The sequence below is a fragment of the Anabrus simplex genome, chromosome 1 (assembly GCF_040414725.1).
Source record: "Anabrus simplex isolate iqAnaSimp1 chromosome 1, ASM4041472v1, whole genome shotgun sequence".
Lineage (NCBI taxonomy): Eukaryota > Metazoa > Arthropoda > Insecta > Orthoptera > Tettigoniidae > Anabrus > Anabrus simplex.
In genome coordinates, this window is record NC_090265.1 from 810,595,198 (window position 1) to 810,621,228 (window position 26,031).

Genomic DNA, 26,031 nt, shown 5'->3' on the forward strand with positions numbered 1-26,031 from the left:
TCCATTATAACATAACTTTATTTTTCCTCCTTTTTCTTTCATTCCAGATTTCTAACTCCAATTGTGCCATAATCTGCTCCATCCATCTCTGGTTTGCTGGAACTCTCCCTACTAAAACGAGTCCACATTGGTGTCCTACGTTGTGTAAGATTAATTTTACTTCTAGCGTGTAAATACGGACTAGTTCAACTTGTATTTCCTTCTGGCATTGTGTTGGCTCTCCTACAGAATTCCTAACTACTGAAGTTCACGTCATTTCAACCTTAGTGTCGTCGCCATGCGCCTTTTAACTGGCTCAGTTTGACTCGTACTATTCAATAAACTCTATTTCAACTTTTGTTCTGCTCAATTTAAGAACTCCATAGTCAATAATTAATCCACGCTTCAAGCATTGACATATATTTTAAGATCCACTATATCTATATCTTTTTACTTTAACAACCTCATGTTTGTTTTAACTTTACAGACTACCATCGTTCAATGTATTCCACTACAAATACTTGCTGTTAATCTGTACATATTGTTACAATTTCAAGTCTAATGTTATCATTTTACTTTTTATTATGGCATTGTCACTCTTTTAACAATTTTTATCATTTAGCTCAGGGCCCTGACCTAATCTTTGTAAATTAAGGCTGATGATGTTCGCTATGTCGAACGAAACATGTTCCTTTATTTAAGACACTTCATGATTATTTTATAATTCAATGAGTAATGTATTGTATTGAGTAGGTGGTTGTTATTAAAAGGATTTTATAATTTTAATAATATAAAGGTTACAAAAAAGTTGCTTGCGTTACATAATTCCGAGAAAACTACTTCGAGGAAACCGTAAAGAAATGTGGATGCGAGTCTGTCCTGTGTAAAATATACCAATACCTATACTCCCCACAGCCTTACTTCTAAATTGAAGTTTTTCAAAACAAATGAGCATCGCCTTTCCTCTGTTGCCAGCGCGTTACGCGCGCAAGACCAGCTGATGCAATATGACCCCAATACACAGCTCTTGTAAAACGTAATACCATACTCAGAAAAACTAATGAATATGGATTGAAAACACATTCACAAAAACTACACTTACTAACAACATCTGACACTAATAAGAGAATATTAAGAATAAAAGTGATTGAGGAAATAACGTATCACTCACAGCTAATGGCTGGTACAGGAAGGAGGTTATGGCCTACGAAGGGAACACTCCACTGATCTCAGAGGCACTGGTAACCTCCAACAATGAATCACTGTCACTATCACCAGCTCCAAAGATATTATGAAACTTTCGATGGAGTTCTCCACTACATCTTCATTTTCCCACGCCTCACATATTAATCCTTGTGTACGACGCACAACTTTTCTCAGTCATCGGCACTGACATTCGCCACAGCTTCGGCTAACAGGTTTTCCACCTCAGGTACAGTAAACCCTTATTTTAGGTTGCAACATAACCCTTAATCTGAGCCCAAATTTTCTCTATTGCATTGAAATGGCAATGATAAGGTGGAAGTCAAATAACTTTATGCCCACGACGTCTTGCAATTTCGTCCACGACATACACTGGAAATTGTGGCTTGTCTTCTTTCACAAGCCACAACAGTTCACCTTTCTTCATGCCTCCTTAACCACTCAGCAAGAATAGACTTCTTTGCTGTCATTGTTGGAGCTTTGTCCTGAATTACAGAAGGGTAGGGGGCGTTGTCCATTGTTATCGTACAATTTTCAGACAGGTTATTCATTAACGTGTATTCATACCAGTTCTGAAAATTTATGTCCTTATGGTAATCACCAGTCTTATTAGACCTCAGTACATATAAACAGTTAGGTACAAATCCGTTTGCAGTACCGGCATGTAGCACAATAATTCTTCCCCCCTTAGAAAAAGCACTGCCGTAGTACCTTCCACAGAATCATCTGTCCAGCCTTTTTCTACAGTATGGTTTGCATTGATCCATGTTTCATCTAACCAAACAATCGATCAAAACTTTCCTTCATAACGTCCCTTTAAAACTGGCAGCGCCACATCACAATACCACTTCTCTCCATTAATATTCGCCGGCCGTTTAATTTCTTGTAACGGAATCCCAGTTCCTTACCGCAACATTCAGTTAAGTCTTGCTTCCTTTAAATAGTTCGCTTTCCCTCAGACTCACGTAGCTTCGCAAGAGTAGGGTGGTCTTTTTTGCGGTATTAGTCATAAATATGCTGACAAATGGCATCTTTCTGGAAACTGTCCAAATTCGTCACTGGTTTTGGTCCGATTCCTTTCCTTAACCGGCGTTTCAAACTTAGAGGATTCAGGAGATGTTCCTCGGTGTGGTATTTCTCCTTTCCAACTGCCACTACTGTGTATCTGCTTACTTTAGTAGCGTCGGCAGTTCTCTGTACGGCTTGTGCTAAAGAAAGCAATGTAGCACCATTCTCCTTTTCTTTCTCAAAGTACTTGCGCACATTGGACACAATTTCACAGGCCTGGCTTCTCAAGGGCGTGCCTTGTCCCACACCTCTCGATTTCTTGCCACTTGTCTTTCCCAAACTACACTGAGACATGGTAAACACAACGAACTAAGTACACTAATACACGAACGTAAATAAAATTACAGCTATTTTATACTGTGAATAATTAAACCTATACAGTGAAACCTCAATTCTCCGTTTTTCGAGGGACCATGAAAATAAAACGTACAATACGGGAAAACGGAAAATCCGGGAATGAATTAAAACCATCAACAATTTGGCTAAACATCACAAAAATGAAATATGTATAATTATAATCTTACAAAACTCCTAAACCAAACCAAACTACAGCCCCAGTGGGACTTTGGCTGCCAAGCGACCGCTGCTCAGCCCGAAGGACTCCAGATAATGAGGTGCGCATGGTCAGTGCGACGAATCCTCTCGGCCGATATTCCTGGCTCTGTAGATCGGGGTCGCCATCTCACCATTAGATAGCTCCACAATTGAAGGTAATCACGTAGACTGAGTGGACCTGGAACCAGACATATCCAGGTAAAATTGTCTGACCTGGTCGCAATCGAACCTGGGCCTCTGGATGTGAGGCAGGCATGTTAGACCACGAAACCGCATTAATTACCGGTACGCGAGTTCAAAATCTCGATACTTTATATTCAGTTTTACAGGGGAATCTTCGTCAGTTTCCCGTGAAAACTTCTTTCAGTTCAGCGACTTTGATTAGGCTAGCCAAACTCTTCGAAAAATCTAATAACGCCAAGCCAAACGACAATCAACCACAAGTAGTTTTTAATTCTCTCATCTAATAAAATAAAGCACATTAAATACGAAAGCACCCAAAATGAATGCTAAACCCGTTCATTTCTTAATCTTTCATTGTAATTTGGTCTCCGGTATACTGTTTGTAGTCAGTTTCTGGAAATCTCGCACCGCGCAAATTAGGCCTACGTCGACTTTTAAAGGTTATGTTGAACTCGAAAACATGGTTTTGAATGTAAGTATCAATTCTTAAAAGTTCTCGAATGCATTATATTCAATTCTGCGCGTCACAAATCCAATCAAATTGGAAAGATAAAAGAAATATCAAAACTTCAGAAATTACGGTTATTCGTGACCTTGAGGTCATCTGGAAAGCGCGCTCGCTTCACATGTCAGTACGAGTTTGAAATTATACCCACCATTTAAAATGTAACGTGCGCAAATAAAACGACTGCGGTTTTTAGTATTTTAACACGAAAACGTAAAATTCCCAGTCTTACATTAGGACCTAAACAGTAATAGGCAATTCCAAGACCTCCCAAGGCTTTCTTTTTTTTTTTAAATTACATTTAGGTGCAACATGTGTTTTGGTCTCGCTAACATAATCATGTACGATAATATCAAAAATACTGAATTTGTGTTAAGAAGCAGTTTCGATTCCTACCTGAAAGCCCAGTTACTCTGCAGTGCCCTGAGCAAAGTGCCAAAAACCTCTTCGGCAGTACGATCGAAAAAAGTAAAAATATAAACATCTAACCCTGGACATAATATGGACGTTTTATAAGTGCGAACATTTGACAAAACTCGTTCCGTCTTCAAGCAGAGCTGTCGAAATGCGCCGTGTCTCCTTGCAATTGTTGTCGCCACTCTCTGCTTTATGATTTTCCGAGATTCTCTAAACAATACCACCCGAATGCGATGCTAAGATGGTCCCTTATGCAAGTTCACCGCCGATCGCTTTTCCAGTACCGGTACAGTACTTGCTTTAATTATCACAGTGACGGGGCGTTAACGCCAAGATCCATAAATATGCCATAGCCATCCTTTTGTGAGATACAGTTTATTAAAAAACGATTGATCGAGGATTTAGCGTTGATGGGGCTGGAATTTCTGGACGGTTGATCCGGGAAATCGTTTCTTCAAGGAACGGATAATGCGGGACTTTTACAACGTGATTTAATTACGATGCTTGCGGGAATACGTAATCTGAACGCATATTCCGGGAAAACGTATTTTCCGGGAACGGATAATCGAGGTTCCACTGTATTGTACTAACTTATGCTATGCTAAACTGTAAACTACACTATACTGTACTATACTAGAGAGATAAAGACTAATATGAATAACACACTGATTACTGAAGAAAAATGCAACAGATCACGAACCGTACCGAATACCATATACACTGGGCACGATAGGTTAATCACGTGGTGAATGTAAACATTCGAGTTGGCAACTAGGTGTCAAGGTCATCCTCAGCCGATATAAATTAATATGAATGGCAGCTTGGGATTGGTTGGATGTCTATGCTTCAGCGCACAACCACCAGACAGAGTCAAAATCTGCCAAAACGCCAATTTAGAAGCGCAGAGTATAACAGGTATTGTTCAAATATCCTTTTCTTTTTCTTTCCCCACTCGAGTATATTTTATAGCGAATTTTTTAGAATTGATTTCTCTTATATTTCATAAACTGTGTTTCTTTTTTTTTTGCTAGTGGCTTTACGTCGCACTGACACAGATAGGTCTTATGGCGACGATGGGATAGGAAAGGCCTAGGAGTGGGAAGGAAGCGGCCGTGGCCTTAATTAAGGTACAGCCCCAGCATTTGCCTGGTGTGAAAATGGGAAACCACGGAAAACCATCTTCAGGGCTGCCGATAGTGGGATTCGAACCTACTATCTCCCGGATGCAAGCTCACAGCCGCGCGCCTCTACGCGCACGGCCAACTCGCCCGGTAACTGTGTTTCTTGTAGACTTTAATATGTCTTTGAATATTTCTATGACAGCAGTTCACGGTTCCTGGCAGAGATTTCCATACCTTCCACATCCATTCTTTCCGTTTCTTCATTTCTTTGCTTTGTGTTGTAAATGTTATCCTGAGGGGTACGACAATCACTTCATACAGAACACTGTAAGAACAAAGAGAGATTTTTAGCAGCTTAATATACATTATTTGACATTTTAAAATCTAGTAGCAATGAGTGTAGTTTTACTTGTACAAACTTTGAATTGAAATTGACACAGGTATTGAATCTCTTGATGGTGGAAAGTGTTTGTAGAAGATTTTATTTGTAAATCTTTTAAGTAGTACTTATTTATTTGTAAATCTTTTAAGTGGTACTTACTTATTCGTATTCCATTCAGCTACCTAACCTGTACAGTATAAAAATATTTTTCTAACATATGTCGGTTGTAACTTGTAGATTACATTTCTATAGTAACTGGAACAGTCCAGAAAGTTTGTGACACGCACTTTTTAAACAGGGTGTGTTGGCCCTTGTTGGTTATGCATTCTAGAACTATGTTCTTACTATTCTGGAAATGGAAGATTCACGATCGTATGTTTTCAAGAAAGTGGTTTAAACATCGCGACCGAAGAAAGAGTTGTGATTGGTGAATCCGGGCAAGCTCCTGCATTCTGACTGACTACTCCAAGACCAGGGTTCCCTATTGAAACGGAACTAGGCAGCATTTCAAAGTCTGTCTGTCTTAAGCCTGTCTGTCTTTGGTCTGCTGTTTGCCGGAGTTTTGACGTCGTGGGCGACTCCTCGCTTTCAGGATGGATGGCCTTAGGATAAGCACGGTTGCTTTCAATCCCATTTTAATTTGCATTTAATTTTCGTTAAAGTATCCCACAGGAGATTGCCCTAATCGCCACTCTACTAAACTCTACTAAACTTCAATCTAAATTGTAATAGCATATTGTGTTTCTTCTTACCTTCAAGATTGTATTGTACAACTTGGTTTGTAATTAGATGTACGGTATTCCTTGACTCTTTGAACTTATAGGAAGCTCTTGTCAAGGAACATCTAATTTGTGTGTTTCAAGGAACATGCAATTTGTATTTTACAAACTGTGTATCGGTATTTTCCGCATTGCTGAATTTGTTCGGAATTTATTCTGTAGTAAATAATATTTTGAAAATTATCGTTGGTCGCTGCTTCTATGAAATTACCATATAAGAAGACCTCGCAAATTTGTCTAATGGCGACGATGGGATGGGAAAGGCCTAGGAATGGGAAGGAAGTGGCCGTTGCCTTAATGAAGGTACAACCGCAGCATTTGCCTGGTGTGAAAATGGGAAACAACGGAAAACCATCTTCAGGGCTGCCGACAGTGTGGTTCGAACCCACGATCTCCCGATTACTGGATACTGGCCACACTTAAGCGACTACAGCTATCAAGCTCGGTAGAAAAGAAATAGGAATTTGGGAAAGACATCACAGTTGCATTCACAGATATCCAAAAGGCTCATGACACGGTTTGAAGAGAAGAGATATGGCAAGGGCTGAATAGAATGGAATTGTCAAGTGAAATGCAATTCAGAATTAGAAACATGTATAATAAATGTCCGAACTGTGTTATAATAGATGGCAAACAATCAGAATGGTTTAGAACAGACAGAGGAGTTTGACAAGGAAGTGTACTTTCACCAGTGATCTGATCTTTGATATAGTGATGGACGTTATGAGGAACGTTCGCCAAGGGTCAACAGCAAATGATATGAAAGTCATAGCATATGCAGATGATGTAATGATATGGGAAGATAATGAACAAAAATTGGTAGAACTAAATACCTGGCAGAGGGCAATTGAAGAAGCAGGCATGGAAATAAGTTTAACGAAAAGTGAGGTAATGAAAATCAGTAGAGAAAACAAAAAATGAATGATGTTAGGTGTAATGGAAAAATTCCTAAATTAGTAGATGCTTTTAAATAATATCTAGGAAGTAAGCTAAACGGGAAAGGAAACATCAAGGAGGAAACTTTGGAGAGGATAGGAAATTTCTCAAAATTTTATTACTGTGTATCAGACATAATTAGATATTGGAAAGTACCTACCAAAGTAAAAATCATTATATATACATCATATTATTTGCCAATACTGACCTATGGATCAGAATGTTGGACTTGGACAAAAAAAAAATCTGAGTAGATTACAAGCGACAGAGATGCGCTTTCTGCGAGGGATCTTGGGTAAAACAAGGAGGGACAAGATAAGAAACTAAACCATACGAAACACACTATAGATCAACCCTCTATAAGAAATTATGGAGAGAAATGGGCTGAAATGATTTGGCCACGTCAAAAGAATGGGACAAAAAAGATTACCAAGAAGAGCTCTGGAATGGACAGAATCTGGAAGAAGACCAATTGGAAGACCACGGACAAGATGGAGGGATCAGGTGGAGAACGATGTAAATCAGAGAGGACTACAGTGGCAGACAGTGATAAACGATAGAATGTGGGGAAGAGGCTCTGTGAACAACCTGCATAAGCAGAAACATATCATGAAGAAGAAGAAGAAGAAGAAGAAGAAGAAGAAGAAGAAGAAGAAGAAGAAGAAGAAGAAGAAGGATAGTCTTGATCATCTAAATTTTTTTCCTCTATGGAACCCCTGATTATTTTCTTTAATAACTCATCATGTCTTAAGTATATGGCCTATCAGATGATCCCACCGTCTTTTTGTGTCATAAAACACCTCTTCATTCGTGACCGACGCACCCTGCAGCTGTAGGCCGATACGGTAAGGCCATGAAATTAAGTTTTCTACCAAATCCTCACCCAGGCCAGTTGCCGCTGGCGCATTGTGCATGCAAAGTGGCTGGGAACGCTAATGTAAATTCTTATGGTGGGAATATTACGAACGTACTAAAGAGTGACGTAAATGTGCTATCCAGGTTTCTTTAACATGTATTTAGTAGGACACGGACTGGGACTTTGGAGTAATGACATAATAACAAGGGAGATGCGCTAGAGAGGGACATCTTAACCAGTGTCAACTGTATATTCTTCTCCAACCTTCATCACTTCACTACTATACCCCAATAGTATGTATATTTAACACACATTTTGTGAGGCTATAAGAGTATCTAATTTGACATCCATTCATGGGTAAAATGGCACAAATAAATGCAACAATAGGGAACATGCATGATCCGGGGTTTTAATTAAAAATATGCTAATCTGATTCAAAATTTCATGCAGAATTCAAAAATGTGATCAGAATGTACAAATAATAACTCCAAACATGATAAAAATCTACGAAAATGTCACGTCACGCAAGTACGCGATCTCATTGGTCTGACGTCATCGTACAGGTTGACTGAATTAGCAGACGAAATAACACATAGTGTGCTGTGAGAAGCAGGATACACTTTGCGTATTTCTACTTTATGTTAGTGTCTGGTATGGTTAAATTCGAGGTCTATACATTGGATAATAATCTGAGTGGTATATTTTAGACTTAAAATGAATCCTGCGCAGACAGTGAGGCAGAAAACTTATAAATGGTGTAGAGTTCCGATGTGCAATAGCACATCGCATACCATACCAAACAAATTGTTTATAAATGTTCCAAAGACGCTAAAACTAGGCAGAAATGGATTTTGGCGAGCCGGAGAAATGCTGGTGATATATCGGAAAAGTCTACAGTTTATTTTTTTGAAGATTTTAACGTAAGATGAATTTGTTTGAATTTTCAAATCACTTTTCCATGTCAGCTGTTCTAGTGGTAAAACTTTAAATTTTAATGTATTATGCTTTATTTAAATGCTTCAATTACATCTTGGAATATGAAAGTAATAAACAGTGCATTAAATAATGCTGATTATTAAAGTATTCTCCAAACCTAACCTATGTTTTGGGTGATCCATGTCAAGATAATAAATCAAAGGGGTTATGAACCATTTTGACAGCTCTAATTCTACCAATATCTCTTGGCATGGGACAGTTATGTATGTCTTTATTGAAGAGCTTAATTGGTAAAGAAATTTAGGCTATATCTAAATACTCTATAATGTAACAAAGAATAGGCGTGTACATCATGAAAGGAAACAACGTGAATTTAACAAACGTATAACTCTACACAAAACCAATGCTTGTCTGTTGGGGGTCTTATAAGTTAACAATGCTCAATTATAATAATTATCATAATATTAATGAAATAAATAACATAATTGCACACAGGTGAAAATAGTGATGTAGGTGTTTAAAATATTATCCTACTTAGCCAAAGTTTTAGGTTATACAAGCCAAGTCAATAAACCGAAGGGTAAAAATACCTCGCGAGTTGGCCGTGCGGTTAGGAGCGCGCAGCTGTGAGCTCGCATCTGGAAGATAGTGGGTTTTGAACCCCACTGCCGGCAGCCCTGAAGATGATTTTGCGTGGTTTCCCATTTTCACACCAGGAAAATGCTGAGGCTGTACTTAAGGCCACGGCCGCTTTGTTCCCATTCCTAGGCCTTTCCTGTCCCATCGTCGCCATAAGACCTATATGTGACCGTGTGACGTAAAGCAAACAGCAAAAAAAAAAGTAAAAGTCACAGCACCCAAGGACATTCCTGTATTGAGCGACTAAAATGTCACCAGGACATTTTTCTTTCCTGATATGCTCAGCTTGTTAAAAGCCAAATGTAATTAATGTTATTGTCTTCACGCCTCGCTAACTACTACTACGATTTTTGGGAGACGCCGATGTGCAGGAATTTAGTCCTGCAGGAGTTCTTTTACGTGCCAGTAAATCTACCGACACGAGGCTGACGTATTTGAGCACCTTCAACTACCACCGGACTGAACCAGGATCGAACCTGCCAAGTTGGGGTCAGAAGGCCAGCACCTCAACCGTCTGAACCACTCAGCCCGACTTGTGAAAACTAGATGAAGTCATATTTATCTTTATCATGTTTAATTTTTTCCCTCCACAAAGATATTTAATTCTCTTTCATGGGCCCCGGAAGTGGGTAGGCCAGTTGTCCCAACCATAAATATTTTTTTGGGGGAGGAATGATAGATTATAGCCCTATAGTACTATGATCTTTCTTTCTTTCTTTCTTAATCAGTTTATCCTTCAGGTTTGGTTTTCTCTCGGACTCAGCGAGAGATTTCACCTCTACCACTTCAAGGATGTCCTGGAACGTGAGACTTTGAGTATGGTGATGAAACTGATGAGGAGGGCCATTACCTCGCCCAGGCGGCCTCACCTGTTATGCTCAACAGGGGCCTTGTTGGAGGATGGGAGGATCGGAAGAGATAGACAAGGAAGAGGGAAGGAAACGGCCGTGGCCTTAGGTGCCTGGAGGAGAAGTAGGAAAATACGAAAAACCACTTCGAGGATGGCTGAGGTGGGATTCGAAACCGTTCTACTCAGTTGACCTCCCGAGGCTGAGTATAGCCCGTTCCAGCCCTCGTACTATTTGTTTTCAACTTTCGTGGCAGAGCCGGGAATCGAAACCGGGCCTCCGGGAGTGACACACATTAACCACTACACCACAGAAGCGGACTAGTACTATAATGCTACCTATATGTTTATGTTAGTGCTGAAATCCGATTTCTTACTTTACTAATGCTGAAAGCCCGAAAATGTAATGTTATTCTTTAGTAGGGGAATCAGTCTAGAAGGAAATGTTGAAAGTGATGTGATATCTATCCAGGTTCGTTGTTATCCTAATACTATGGGTTACAGTACATTGCACGTATATAAAAGACGCCACTTACAAACTTGCTTGTTATCCGCGAATTTCTGCGGCCACAAAAGTCACATTTTTCAAGAATGATGACATCTACACATAGTAGATTGTCTGACTGTGCTGTTTTGAACGTTTCTTCTGTCATTTCGAAGTTATTCGCGATCATGAATAATAAACAATCGGCTTTTAGCAACGGCTGATGCACAACGGCTGGTAGAGCTCCATGCGGTACTGGAACGTGACGTCACAGCGCGCCGCTTACGTCAGAGGCCGTTTCACTCGCCTTGCGGAAAGGCACTATTAAATATTTTTTTAATGGTAGAAAACAAGGCAACATACCACAATGTAATACGTTTACGTACTATTTCATTGGTGTACTTTTCAAAAAAATTATTTTTGAAAATGATGCATGTTCCCAATTAGTGGCAGACGATCAACAGTCTTATCTTTTAGAAGAACACAGTATTAGATTAGCATACTGCAGGAAGTACAAGCAGTCTGAAGTAATCCCACCAAGTCTAAAAATAAGAATGAAAATTCTTGCATACTGACCTAGCAGACCAGGTGCACACATTGCCAGGTTAAGGAGAGTTAAGTGTATTAATAAATTCATATTTACCAATTATAATACCCACAACTCACCTCTACTCTTTTCTGGGCTCATATTATGGCAGGACTGTGACATTTGTGGTTCTTGAGGCAATGCCTGTTGTAGTAACTGCATATAAAACTCATTTTCTTTCGCTACGTCTTTCTGTTTACGCTGAAACAAAAACCAACAATGTTTTCTCAACAAACTCTCAACCTGGATTGGCATTTTTACAGCATATTGGTTCCCAAAGTGGACCCAATAACACTTGGTAATTACATGCATTATTCACTTACTACTAATACACACACAATTTCACATTATTCCGTCTATCAAAATATCAGCCCAGAGCTCATCACATCCTCAAACTTCACCATAACAGGTGCCGCAAAAACCGATGGTGGCACTATAATGAGGCATACAAGGCTCAATGAAGATTGAGACAATGAGTTGTTATGCTTCAACAAAAACAATAAAAGAGTTAGAAGGTTAGGTTCTTGTGGTAACAGTTCCTAGCATACAACAGAAATTTCTTTTAAAAAATTTACACATTGTCAGTGGTGCAGCATGATCCAAAAAGAGTGACCCAATCCTATTCATGTACAACACAGTCCGATGGTGACACTACTTGTAACATACCATTTTCAGAATTTTGGTCAATATGTGATGAATTTAATGGTTCCACCTTTTCAATACATTGTAATGTATAAGATTGTTGTTTGACAACATGATTTTTTTTGGTACCGGTTTCAACTCGTTTTTAGTCATCATCAGCCTATATTACAAACTGAGCAAATGAAAAAAAACAAAATATATAACAGTATACATACAATGATACATAGTATGTAACAAATGTTTACACTTAGAAATAAGAGTTGTGGATAAAACAGGTAGCGATGTTTACTACACGTTACGAGGCGTAATAGTCTTGCGTGATGATATAGTTGTTGATATCACACATTCTAATGTTGAGATTAGGGTTATATGTTAGTTTGATGAACATATTAAAATCTATCTCCTCTGGTGAAAGTATCTTTATGACGTGGTGAAATGAGTCTCGAAAGCAACTTTTGTACTATGTTGTTTGACGAAGTTTTCCAAATCTATGTTTTTAACCGGTATGTCAAACGGTGGAGGATTATCTATATGTAGGTCCTCTATTAATGTGCTGGAGCAGAATTTTCCCAATTCAATGTGGATTATGAAGCCACAATAAAACCTGGAGGGACTTTCTCTGGATCTTCTATGATGTGCATACTTGTAATGGGTCTATTATCAGGTGAACATTTATAAATCTGGTACATCAGGATCAAAATTTCTCCTCTTGAAATTGCTACACATACGAGTACGACTCGTACTAGCTGAATATTATTACTGATCAGCTGCCACATAGGTCCTTCCTCATCCCAATGATCAAAGAATGCCAATGTTAAATATGAATGGCACAGAGTACAGATTAACCTCACAAGTCCAGTACTAGTGGAAATAACACAAGTCACATTAAACAGTCTTAATTTAAGTTTGTGTTCACAATAACTCTAACGGTCTATCAAACCCAAGAATAAGTGCCCTACAACATTATATTACTAAACTGATGACAAGTTTGCACATTTGATTACCAATTAACATCAGAAACACAGGTCATGGAGCATGCTGTGTTTCTGATGTTACCAGGCTCCCGTCTTCTTTTACATATAAAATCTATAGGAAACCCACTCACACTCCTACAACAATTAAACAAGACTCTACACACCCTCTCAACCACAAACGCGCCACCTATAATAGCTTAGTGAACTACGCGTTTAAGGTCGCTATGTCAAAGTCGGACCTCAATAAAGAGTTAGACATCATACGTGATATTGCTCATCATAATGGTTACAACAAAATCTTTATAGAACGTATAATTAACAAATTCAAACACTGCCCAAAATCAAATTTCATTAAAGAAAAAATCAAATCTAAAATTTTCACCTTTAATTGTGATATACATAGTGTCACGAATATATTTAAGGAACACAACGTTAACATCTCCTTTACAACGAATAATAGAAATATGGATATTTTACATAACTCTAATTTAATTAAGGTTTCCAATCCTTTTGAAAAGTCGGGTGTATATAGATTCCGCTGCAACGATAGCAGCAGCACATATATCGGACAAACTGGCCGGTCGTTTAAAATCAGATAGATGAAACACATGCAATTAAATATAAAAGATTCTCTGCAGTAGGCCAACATGCACACGACTCCAAACAAGTTCTATGGTATTGATCAAGACATGGATATCAATGAAATATTAAACAAGGGCCCTTTACTAGGCATTACCAAAAATTGCTATATTCAGCTCGATCAATATTTTAATCTAAATCTAAATCTCAACGATATATCCGAAAACCCAAAAATTTTGTTTGATATGCTTATTGCTGTATTAAACAATGTTAAATTACCTAAAAACTGATCAATGTTTCAGATAGGACGTAACACGCTTGCATGCCATCCCTAGCGCCCTGCCACACCCACCTGATTGTATGTCCTTCGTTACCCCCCCTCCAACCCTAACTGGAGCATATTATATCTTATCGGTTCCATCTTGGATCGAGAACCATTTATTTTAACATCCGTAACATCAAACTGTTGCTACGAGGTCCACTCTCCCAGCCACATTACTACACCACATTAACCAAGTTTGAATTCAGTACCATACATAATTGATGCAAGTATATCTTTCATGAGGAACAACATTCAGAAAGAACTTTGTTACTTCTATACATAATATTACAAATAAATTATGGCTATAACATTCATGTGCTACATATAATCGACGCAAGTTGATTTCTAATGATGAACAACATTCAAAAGAAACTCCCTGTTACTTATAAACATAATATTACAAGTGAATCATAGCAACAACATGCCACATTTGACCAACAAATTGTTACCACAGAGTCAAAGACAATCAACATTGGGCTTTTAGAATTTTAATTTCTTTTAATATATGACTTTCAAGTTTCAAACTTGTAAAAATAGTTGTTATATGACCATCAAGTTTTATACTTGTAAAAAACAAGTGTTGGTATATAACATGGATATCGACTAAGTTACTTTGCACAGTTTAATTATTGGGTCAATTATGATTATGTCCACTATATATGTCGTTCCCTATTTGGCTGATGATGGCATTCATTATGCCACAACCGGTCCCATGCAATAAATAATAATGTGGTGATTTAAGACTCCTACATAATTTGTATTGAATAGGTGGACCTTCATACTTCAATTTATTGCTTTGTGAAGAAAATATGGATCAGAGATGAAAAAGGAAGCTACTGTATGTAGACAGGAAAGCAATGTATAAAAAAAAAAAAAACGACAGATTTGTGAACAACTGTAGCTGCTAGTAAGAAGATAATTTTGAAGATGCTTGAATGGGACAAAACAATTCCTGCAAAAAAATGAAGTAATAATAAAAAATCGACCAAAGAAAGAAAACTGTCTCGAAGGCTCTCAAAATGAAATACTCCCTAGGTTTCGGATGCTCTTAATACAAATATAAATGGTCCGTTATTGGACATACCATCTATATCACTGCTCTTAATACAGCCGGGGTCGGTAAAAAAAACAAGAGTTGACCAAGCAAGATGCAAATGTACATATAAAACAAAGGTGTTTCTGCTGATGGGACAGATTGTAACAGGCTTAACCTTTAGAATACCAGAGAGCGCAAAAACGTTCCTCGGCGAACACATGAAAATTGCCGGGAACTCAATAGCGCTCCTTACGCAAGCAGTTTTGTATTTGCTTGTAGTTAGTTTCCGGGCACATAGCAGCACAATGCAGGGGATCTAGACTCTTCGGAACCTGTAGTTTCTAAATCTACCACAACTATCGCACCAATCGCTTTATTTACGGAGATATGATTTTATCAAAGCGACCTATATTCTGTACACCGCAAAAGTTTGTGAAAATGGCCGCCTCTGCCATGCGCGATGTGTTCGAGAAGGATGACAATTTAGCTGAATATATTAACAGACTCTGTGCCAATGACGACTATATTGAGTCTGATGAAGATGTAGCTATATCAGGTTCATGTAATAATGATGTTGGTGATGTTATTTCAGAGACAGGAAGTGAGTGTAGCGATGACATTCCACAGTACAATAAACCTCGTGGTATTGTCATTAGTGAAAGTGACAGTGATGCTGATTCGGAAAGTGACGGAAATAAAGACAGTGTAGGCCGTGATGCAGGCAGTAATGACAACAATGCCTACATGCATAACACAGTGTTCAGTGAAGTTTCAGTTGGAAATGACACACGGTTCGAGCCCTCCCCTCTGTATCTCAAAACACCCGGTCATAAAACATTTTTTAAATTAGAAACTTTAGTGCCTAGGTTATTGAAATTTTGCAAATAGTGAACCAAGAGCATGTATCTGAAGAAAATAACATTTTTCAGTGCATAATTTTAATTTTGATTTGTGTTTCTTTATCTCAATTATGACTTTTCAATTTTCATTTTGATAATTGTTAAACTAATAATTTTTTATATGTTATAGCGTTAATATAAGATAGCTTGTGAATTTAAAAACATGTAAAGAACCTCCTTTTCGATTACAAGTTAAAATGTCGGAGGCATATCTTCAATAATAAGAAAGCTATAATGAATTTACTGAAACATTACAATTTCTTAAAATTAAACCTGGTATTCTTCGCATACACCACCTATAAGCGACTGGTACTAAAAGGTTAAAAATTAAATAATTGAAGTTCAACCAATTCAATACATAAAAGAAAGAAATGTAGTAATTACATTCTTATTTAAATGGGACCGGTTTCGACCTTAGTCCAGGTCATCGTCAGCCGTAAAAACAAATAGGCGAAATCACACAATGTTTATGAATATTGGAGAAATGGGTCAGTTTCACACTCTGTCAGGCACAAAGTCACAACACTATCAAATAGTATATGAAGATTATAAATAAACTTGAAGTCGCAGACGAATAGATTTGTAGAAGCAAATCGCCAGTTCCCGGTGATCAGCGCGGCACATTCAAGGTCATGCGCTGCGGTCTCGAACGCCAAAGTAGAGTGGAGAATGTCTTGAAGGTCCAATATTTGTCTCGGTTGCGGGAAGTACGTATATAAAAATATACGACGCAAATCAGTATAATTGAATGAGAACTTGTGCTCCTGCTAAGTTCTTGGCCAAATGTTTTCCAAGAACTTAGCAGGAGCACAAGTTCTCATTCAATTATACTGATTTGCGTCGTATATTTTTATATACGTACTTAACTTCCCGCAACCGAGACAAATATTGGACCTTCAAGACATTCTCCACTCTACTTTGGCGTTCGAGACCGCAGCGCATGACCTTGAATGTGCCGCGCTGATCACCGGGAACTGGCGATTTGCTTCTACAAATCTATTCGTCTGCGACTTCAAGTTTATTTATAATCTTCATATACTATTTGATAGTGTTGTGACTTTGTGCCTGACAGAGTGTGAAACTGACCCATTTCTCCAATATTCATAAACATTGTGTGATTTCGCCTACTTGTTTTTACGGCTGACAATGACCTGGACTAAGGTCGAAACCGGTCCCATTTAAATAAGAATGTAATTACTACATTTCTTTCTTTTATGTACTGAATTGGTTGAACTTCAATTATTTAATTTTTAATGTTAATAATTTCAATACGGAACAATGAAATTTTTATCTTTAAATGGTACTAAAAGGGTTAAGCTATACTGAATTCCCAAATATTAACATAAGTTAAGCAGGTACTTGAGTTAGATCTGCCCCCAGTTGTAAATTTTGAGAATAACACCAATAATATTTCAGTTGAAACTCATGTTAGTGAGGTTAGAGTGAGAACAGAAATAAAATGCAGATAAGTACAAATTTTTTAGAAAGAAAGAGGCAGAGAAATTTTCCCTTTGAGAAAATCAAGTGATCATGAATATGTCTTTAATAAAATTGATAAGACTATTTATACAGGTCCTGCTGAAATGTACAGGACACATTCTATTTACACAGATCCTATTGAAAATTTACATATTAGTTCTACAGTGTGTACCATAAAAGGAAGGCCATTGATCTGAATGTCAGTATTTTCTTTTTGCTTTACGTAGCACCGACACAGGTATGTTTTATGCCGACGATGGGATAGGAAAGGCCTAGGAAGTGGAAGGTAGCGGCCATGGCCCCAATCAAGGTACAGCCCCGGCATTTTCCTGGTGTGAAAATGGGAAACCACGGAAAACCATCTTCAGAGCTGCCGACAATGGGGCTCGAACCCACTATCTCCCGATTACTGGATACTGGCCGCACTTAAGCGACTGCCGCTATCGAGCTCGGTGAATGTCAGTACTATCACGGCAGATCTGATGCAGCGTAGATCTAGCTGGCCGTGATGCAACTCGACGTATCTTAAACTAGGGCCTTTTATTTCAACACACACTATTTATACAAATCTACAGCTCATACACTTCTCAAGGTCACTGCTGCTAAGTAAAATATCTCGTGACAGCATTTCCGTTACACATTCCGTCATGTTAGGTCACGCAAATTTTCGGATGACCCCCAGCCCTAAGACACATTCATGTCAAAATTATGCACCAAGCACGTGGCTGCACGCTTGGTTTGGGTCACGTAGCTAACAGCTTACATTCAGGAAATACTGGGTTCGAACCCCCGAGTCAGCAGCCATGAAGATAGTTTCCCATGTTCCCCATTTTCATACCAGGTAAATGCTGGGGCCATGGTCACTTCCTTCCCACTCTTAGCCCTTCCCTATCCCATCATCACCATAAGACCTATCTGTGTCAGTGCAACATAAAGCAAATAATTATTTTTTTTAATATGCATATCAACAACGATTCTTGGATTGCTTGATATGGAAAAGTACAGAGATGTATCATAATGTTTTGCAACAGTTAATGCAACACATTTTTCTGTAGAGATAACTGGGCTTGATATGTCATTTTACCATATGCAGGAACTGACCTGCAAAAAAAAAACACCCTAGAAATTAGTTGATCAGCGGCTGACATTAGGATGCGCAGATGCATAAACATTTCTTCCAACCTTCAAAAGGGAAAAATCTAGAGGGGGTGTAATTTTCTTAAATACACTGCTTGTTGCATCCATTGTAATGAAAACATGGCAGCTAATGCCAAACTGTGATTATAATACGTGTGAACAAAGGTGTAAAATAGATAATCGGTTAAAAGGTTATTATATGTCCTTTGATAGAATAACTTCCTAAATAATGAAGTCTAACCCAACCAAGTAGTAAGTAAATTAAATTTATCCGTACTATTGAAATCACTTGAACGACATTGATAATTTGTAAGTTAAGTTTCAAATTAACTTCAAAGTACACATATTAACACAGTACTCTTCACTTAGATATTTTGACGGAAGTGAGGACACAAATCACGGAACGGAACTGAGGGTTTAAAGAAATAAGAAATCACAATGCCATCTACTTCTGAATTGCACATCAACCAATGCGACATCTGTCATAAGGATGTAGGCAATAACGAATATGGTATTCAATGCGAAGGTTGTGAAAAATGTCAGCATGCAGACTGCAATGGCCTTACGCGGGGTGAATATGATAATATAAAAAAAATATTGCAAACTTTCCTGGCTCTGCGTAGAATGCAAACCACGGGCTTTGAGGAAATGCAATACAAAAGACGAAGAATCCATAAAAATTCATGGAAAATGTACAAGAATTATTGAACTTCATGGAAAATAAATTAAATGAGAAAATAAGGGAAAAAACACCTCTAACCTACCAAAGAAGCACCAAGCAAGACCATCTGCACTCACCAGGTCAAACAGAAGGCCCCAAATCCACCAACATCGAATGTACATACACCAAAACAATCACAGACGAGACTAACAAACTCAAAGACTCCAGAACCAGCGCCGAATGAACAACAGGTACATGGCCCGCACACGAATAGAAACATAGAAGAAGAAGAAGAGCCACATGAAACCTATATTGAGAATGATAATTAAAATGAATGGGTAACCCAGTCTTATCATCGAAGAAAACTGGTTGTCATAGGCACTAAGATTGATGGAGACAATAGAGTCAAAGATGGCAATAGTACTGCATGGCTGTACGTGGGTAAATTATATAACATCACGACAACAGATGGATTAAAATCTTATCTGAAAGAAAACGAAATAGCTGGAATAATTTAATGTGAGGAACTGAAAAACAGAGGAAACAAAGCGTTTGAAATTGAAGTAGCCTTCAAAAATCTAGATAATATCAACACACTGGGGCTATGGCCAAAACGGGTTGTGGTAAAGCATTTTCGTTTCATCAGGCAATAACAGGGAGGAGTACAATTACGAAGTGAAAGGGATGATTAAATTAGACAAGGAAACCTTGCTACTGCTGTGGAACATAGAAGGTGTACGAAATATTACGAGATTCCAGATAATGTATTCCAAGAGGATATAGTCATATTAACAGAAACATTCTTACTGGACAATCCTAGTGTGAAAGGATCCTATGGTCATCATGTCATGGCTTTTCAGGGACAAATAGGTAGACTGAGTGGTGGCCTATCTGGCTTATTTAAACCATGGCTAACAGCCACAAAAGTTATACATAAAACCCAAAATATATTGGGTATTAGAACAAAAATTGGTGTAATTCTTTGTGCGTACTTTCTTCCAGAATCGTCTTCATTTGAAATAATAGAATCCTTGAGCAATGTCTTATATAAAATTGGAAACGAACCCACAATACTGGCAGGAGACCTAAACTGCCGAATTGATGTACAAAACAACAAAACGGAGGCAGTGATAACATTTTTAGCACAAGAAGGTCTACCACTACATAACGATAATCAAATCCCAACGTACGCCTGCCACAATGGTGTAAGTGTAATAGACCTTGTCTTTTCAAACAATCAGGTCAGAATCCTAAGTCAATATATTCTGAAATCATCTATGTTAATGGGCATCAGGAAGCACCTACCAGTTTTAACTTCTCTGAAAACTAACAGAAAAACACTTCAATCTTGAAAGAGTAATCAAGTCAGAATGAATAGAACACTCGATGTAGAAACACTCAAGCAATCAGCATACACCATAAACCAGTATGTTCTTGAAGAACTAAGTAACGGACAACTCGATAATGCAGCCCAGATCATAGTAAACTCAAAGAAAACAGCAGCTGTGCCAGCAGAAAAATCATCATCGTAAGTCAAAACCTTGCTTCAATGCTCAATGCTATGCAGAAAGGAAATACGTATTAGACTGTTTACATAAAACAAGATCTAGTAATAAGAATCCTGAAGAACATGAAAGATATAACAATGCTCGTCGCAAATACAAAAACTCTAAAGGAAAAAACAAAAAAAGGAAACTATTTAGACATGAAACACACCCAATTGGCAGAAGAAGCAGAGGCAAACCCTTCTGTAGCATTAAGACCAAGACAACCACATTTCAGCAACAACATCGAGATAGAAACATGGGAGAAACATTTCACGTCAATTCTTAATTGCAGAAACCTCGATGCAAATATAAAAGCAGTTGCAACGTATGATTCGAATTACCAACGTACCACTGAGCAAGAAGTTGCAGAGATAATAATAGAGTCCATAGTAGATAAGCATTTAAAAGATTCACTTGAATAGATGAACACGCTATGGACAAAACTGTTCAACAAATGTTTAGAAAAAGGGGATATACCACAGTGCTGGAGGTACTCCAAAATCAAAATTCTCTACAAAGGGAATAGACTAACAGAGCTGGTTGACAATTCTATCCCAGAATCTCAATTTGGTTTTAGAAGAGGTAGGTCAACCCTTCATGCAATAAAGAATTTGCTGAATGACATCGATGATACTTTAAGGAAGGAAAAAGTAAAGTTCTTCGCAGTATTTATAGATTTCAACAAAGCTTTTGACTTTCTGGATAGAGAAATACTCATCACGAAATTAGAGCACCTGACAGGTTGGGAAAACTACCTCACCGTAATGATGAGAAACATTCTGACACAAGAGTGATAATATATGATGGCGTTGCTACATCCAGTACCATAAAGCAAATGAATGGTGTACGTCAGGGGGACCCCACGAGTCCCGTCTTATTCAATATCGTAACATCTGATGTGACAAGAATCACCCATGGGATGGATAAAGATGTTGTGACGTACATGTATGCCAATGACTGTCATAGGAGGGCCAACCCTACAAAACGTCCAATATAGACTCAATACATTCTCGAAATGAGCAATTGAAAATAAATTCTCAATTAATACTAAGAAGACAGTTCAAATGACATTCCGGAAAGGAGGAAAGAATGCATTAAATGATCAACTGAGAAGGAAACAAATTAGCAATTGTGAACCAATTCAAATACCTGGGCATTTGTCTCCAGACGACTCTGACCATCTCTCTCTAAGCATATTAAAGAAAAAGTAACAGCAGCGATTAGAGCCATGAAAGACATTCCAAACCTGGAAAAATTGTCTCTGACCATAGCAATTAAACTTTTTCAAGTGAAAATAACTCCAATTTTGACATACAGAATAGAAATTATATGGGACCATTTAAAAGTAAGTGGTTTGGAAACCCTAGAAAAAGTGAAGGCTTTATTTCTCAAGACTCAATTTCTCGAGTGTTTCACAATTCACTCGAAAGAGACTTGTATATATCCTAACGAAAGAAGACTATCTAATTCAAGAAATCAGAAATACTATGCTCCTACCATCAACGATTGCCCTCCAAAATGCATTAAGAAAGCAAGAACAAAAACGAATTGACATTTGGTGCGAGTTTTATGGCACTGACGCCATGACGGATAAGGCGTGGACGCAGTGTAACTACAAGTTAAGACATGTGGTGACCCGGTATGCTCGTCATGGTTTCCATCATGAAGTCTGCACTAATAAGAGATTCCATGATCCTTGTGACTCGTATATGCGAACTGTGTGGTGAAAGTTGTCACAGATATCACTTGCAGTTTTGCAAAAAGAGAACAAAATCATTGTGTACCTATGCTAAACACTGATGCCCACTGTGCGCAATTCTTTTTGTTACCGTGTTTTTGCGGTAGTTAGAGTTGAAAGAAGGTGCGGGTGTGAACGGGTCTCAAGCTACGAAATTAGAGTTCCTGTAAAATTAACAAGGTTATATTTTCTTTTCCAAATAAAGAAATAACAAGCATGGCAGGAACAGAGTAGCAAGGCAACAAAAGTATAGTTACAATATTTACCGGATTTGGGCTTCGCGCCCCGACTTCACAATTCTTGGGCAATCAGCCCAACCTTACTCGAAAATAAGTTTTAACAGAGGGGCAGAAAACCCCATTCATGCTCAGGAGCACTTGCTCCAAATTACACAGAAAAGCCTCCCCGAGGCATACAACACTCAATTTTCGAGAAAGAGCCACTCGCTCTCAACATTAAGCCTATTAAAGGCCATACCAAACTCCACCTTCAAGTTGTCCTCTAAGGACATAGATACAGGGGTAAAATACCCAACCTACTGAGGTCTATTAAGTAAGCAAAACGGTTAATTACATGACCTCTAAAATAACCACTTGAGAGGAGGCGACCTGCACTCCTAATACATTTGTTTAAAACCTACTTGGCACTAGGCCATTAATGCAGGGGCTAATCCCATACTAAAGAGGTGACTTTAGAAAGGAACAATTTACATTACGTTAAAGAAGAATAGGTTGAGAAAAAATAAGTTCACCTCAAACAATATGAGTGGGAGCTCGAGAGGGTTAAGCACTCTCTATCCCGATATGCAGTTTAAAGATAGAATAGATACCAAGTGTCTTTACATTTTAAGGAAGGTTACATTATGGAAAAACTTCGGACCCGCCCCGAGAGTTAAACTGCTGAGCTAGCAAAGAAAGAAGTTATTAATCGGCCATTACCTTGTTGTTGACCGCTGCCGAAGAAAGAGGCGCTTCCCGCCCCCTGCCATGTACTTTACACACTAAAAGATGGAACAGAAGTGGCGCAGAGACCCAAAAATCAGCAGTTTATATACTCTCGCGGAAAGTTCGAGGCGTTTTTGGAATGAGAACACCCTCCCACCAAAACTTTATTGGTTAGGGATAAGCAGCATATTCAAGTTGGGGGAAGATACATCAGATTGGTCAGAAATTAATTAAAGAAATTCGGGATTGGCTAAATACAAAACAAGGGGAAAGAGAGGGGTATACAGCCAACTTAAACAATAACAGAAAGAAATTTAACAAGAAACAAACTTTTGAAATAAAAATTTCTCCAAAAAACAGTTCTTTCACATCGCACTAGGGTGCACCATTGTAGTTTTTCGGTAGTGTCCTCTAGAAGAGAAAATTCACACTTCTTACTACCGGTAAAACAAAAATACATCAAAAGTGGCACCGTTCAAAAACTCCAAACTTTCCAAGTAGTGACATCTTCTGAGAAACTTGAAAATTAATACCGTCGATAACGTTCAGACTTCCTCCAGCAGAGGAGTTTCAACGGCGCACGTTTTGAATTAGCGGCGTGGAGGTGTACCACCCGGTACACTTTTAATAATAATAATAATAATAATAATAATAATAATAATAATAATAATTACATGTTGCATTTACTGAACTTTTTTTTTTTTAAATCCAAATTCCCTAGCACATACAAAATGTGATGCACTAAGTTTTGGGTAATTCATCATATCTTCCTCTTGATAACATTCAAACACTCAACCAGCACCATCCAGAAAATTATATTACTGTTCCTTGTTGCAGGTGACTGAGCATTTTATTTTCCTTCTGAAGTTGTACTATACCCTTACTCAAAATGCTTGTCCAGCTCCTTTAAATCGAATCGGAAGTAATAAATCTATCCAAGATCTTCCGGGCAAGAGGTTACACAAATTGTGTTCTTGTAGAATTTCATTGAACATAAATTCTCTTGCACTTCTTGCACTGTCATGGGACAGTATCAATATGTCACAGTTTACTATCAGATTTTATTTTTACTACTGCTGCACAGGAAACTTTACATCAAATCTATCTGAATACACATCACGTTTTTAAGATGCAAATTGCCAACATCTGAACGTACAACAGTAAATTTGTCATTTACCGTTTGTGTTTATCAGAGTGCTTGAAAATTTATTCACATGGAAAAAAAAAAATCTAGTTTTGGGAAATAATGCATCAAAAATTTATATTATTTCTAGTGGTTTAACATTGCACTAACACATGAAAGGTATTCAGCGATGCAAGGCTGGGAAAGTGATGGGATTTTGATGGTAGGAGCCGTGGCTGTAAGTAAGGAAAACCAACTTCAGAACTGGCAACTGCCCACCATCTCCCGAATGCAAGTTCACAGCTATTTGACCCAAACCGCACGGCCATCTTGCTCGGTTGCATCACCAATATTAACAATTAACACTTTCATATTCAATAAAACATGATTGTCAAAAGGAATTGTGAATGTTCCTGTCGTTCAATGCAAAAAAACAACCACTGTATTATCTGAAGCCATCTCTTCAGTTTCGACTCAGTTAATTTATAACTGTTAGAGTCTTCAGTCTGCCAAGCTAATTTTAAGACAAATTTATTAACTACCTAAAAATAAACCATTAATTCTTTTTCAAGTATAATACGGTTACCATATGTTTTCTTTTGCAGATAGTTTATAAATTCATTACTCAGAATTAGTTTTGGAAGACTCAAGAACCTAACAGGTTTTTTTTAAACACTGTGGCATGGTTTCATCAACAGTTGTTGAATGAACACCTGCAAGTTGTATGTTAATAATATGTAAAAAATTGCATAACATATTACCGAGTCCAGTGTTTCTCCAAACGTTTCTTGAGAAATGTTAACTAATAAACCAGAACGATGCGGTTTTTTAGTCTTCTCAGATGTGATTGATTGATTACAGCCATATTCTCCTAAAAGAAAAACTCTACAACATGTTGCATGAAGTTAATATAAAAAGGTTGTCCAACATTTGATTTGCAATCCCAAGTTAAGAGTAGGAAATTATATTTTCCTGACCCTTCTTTCTAAGATGTTCTATCCCCTGATATGTGATAACAGTCTTGAAGTCTTGGTTTGGGATGTACATACAGTAAAACCTCATTAGCACATTCCTCGTTAACACATTTTTCCACTCAGCACATCAGAAATTCGAAAGTCCCAATTCTCATTGTATTAAATCTATATAAAAAATACCTCACTTATCGAGTCACGAATTTCCGCTTTTACCACTTATCACATTTTTCCTAGCCCTCAAAATGTTATTTGCCATCCCTTGTTAAAAAAACGTGATTTCTAACTTGGGTAAGAACCACCACCACCACAGTTGCGTGATTACGGGAAAAGTCCTTAAATTCCTGAACTGAAAGTTATTATCTTTCAAGTACCATAAGCGATTCCAGTGTAGATGTACTTAACGTAGGCCTGAATTCTGTCTGATTTTTCGTAACAATGAAAACTCTTTCTGTGGGAGTTGAAGTCCTCATTGGCTTTCCGGTATTTCCTCCTCTTGAATT

General features: G+C 38.0%; 1 protein-coding gene across 1 annotated transcript in view; it reads right to left on the reverse strand.

Moving 5' to 3' along the window:
• Window positions 1-26,031, reverse strand: part of LOC136857567 (macoilin-1) — a 258,858-nt gene that overhangs the window by 165,744 nt on the left and 67,083 nt on the right. Inside the window, exon 6 of the mRNA XM_067136330.2 lies at window positions 11,557-11,677. Coding sequence (XP_066992431.2) covers window positions 11,557-11,677 — 121 coding nt within the window. The remainder of the gene's footprint in view (window positions 1-11,556; window positions 11,678-26,031) is intronic.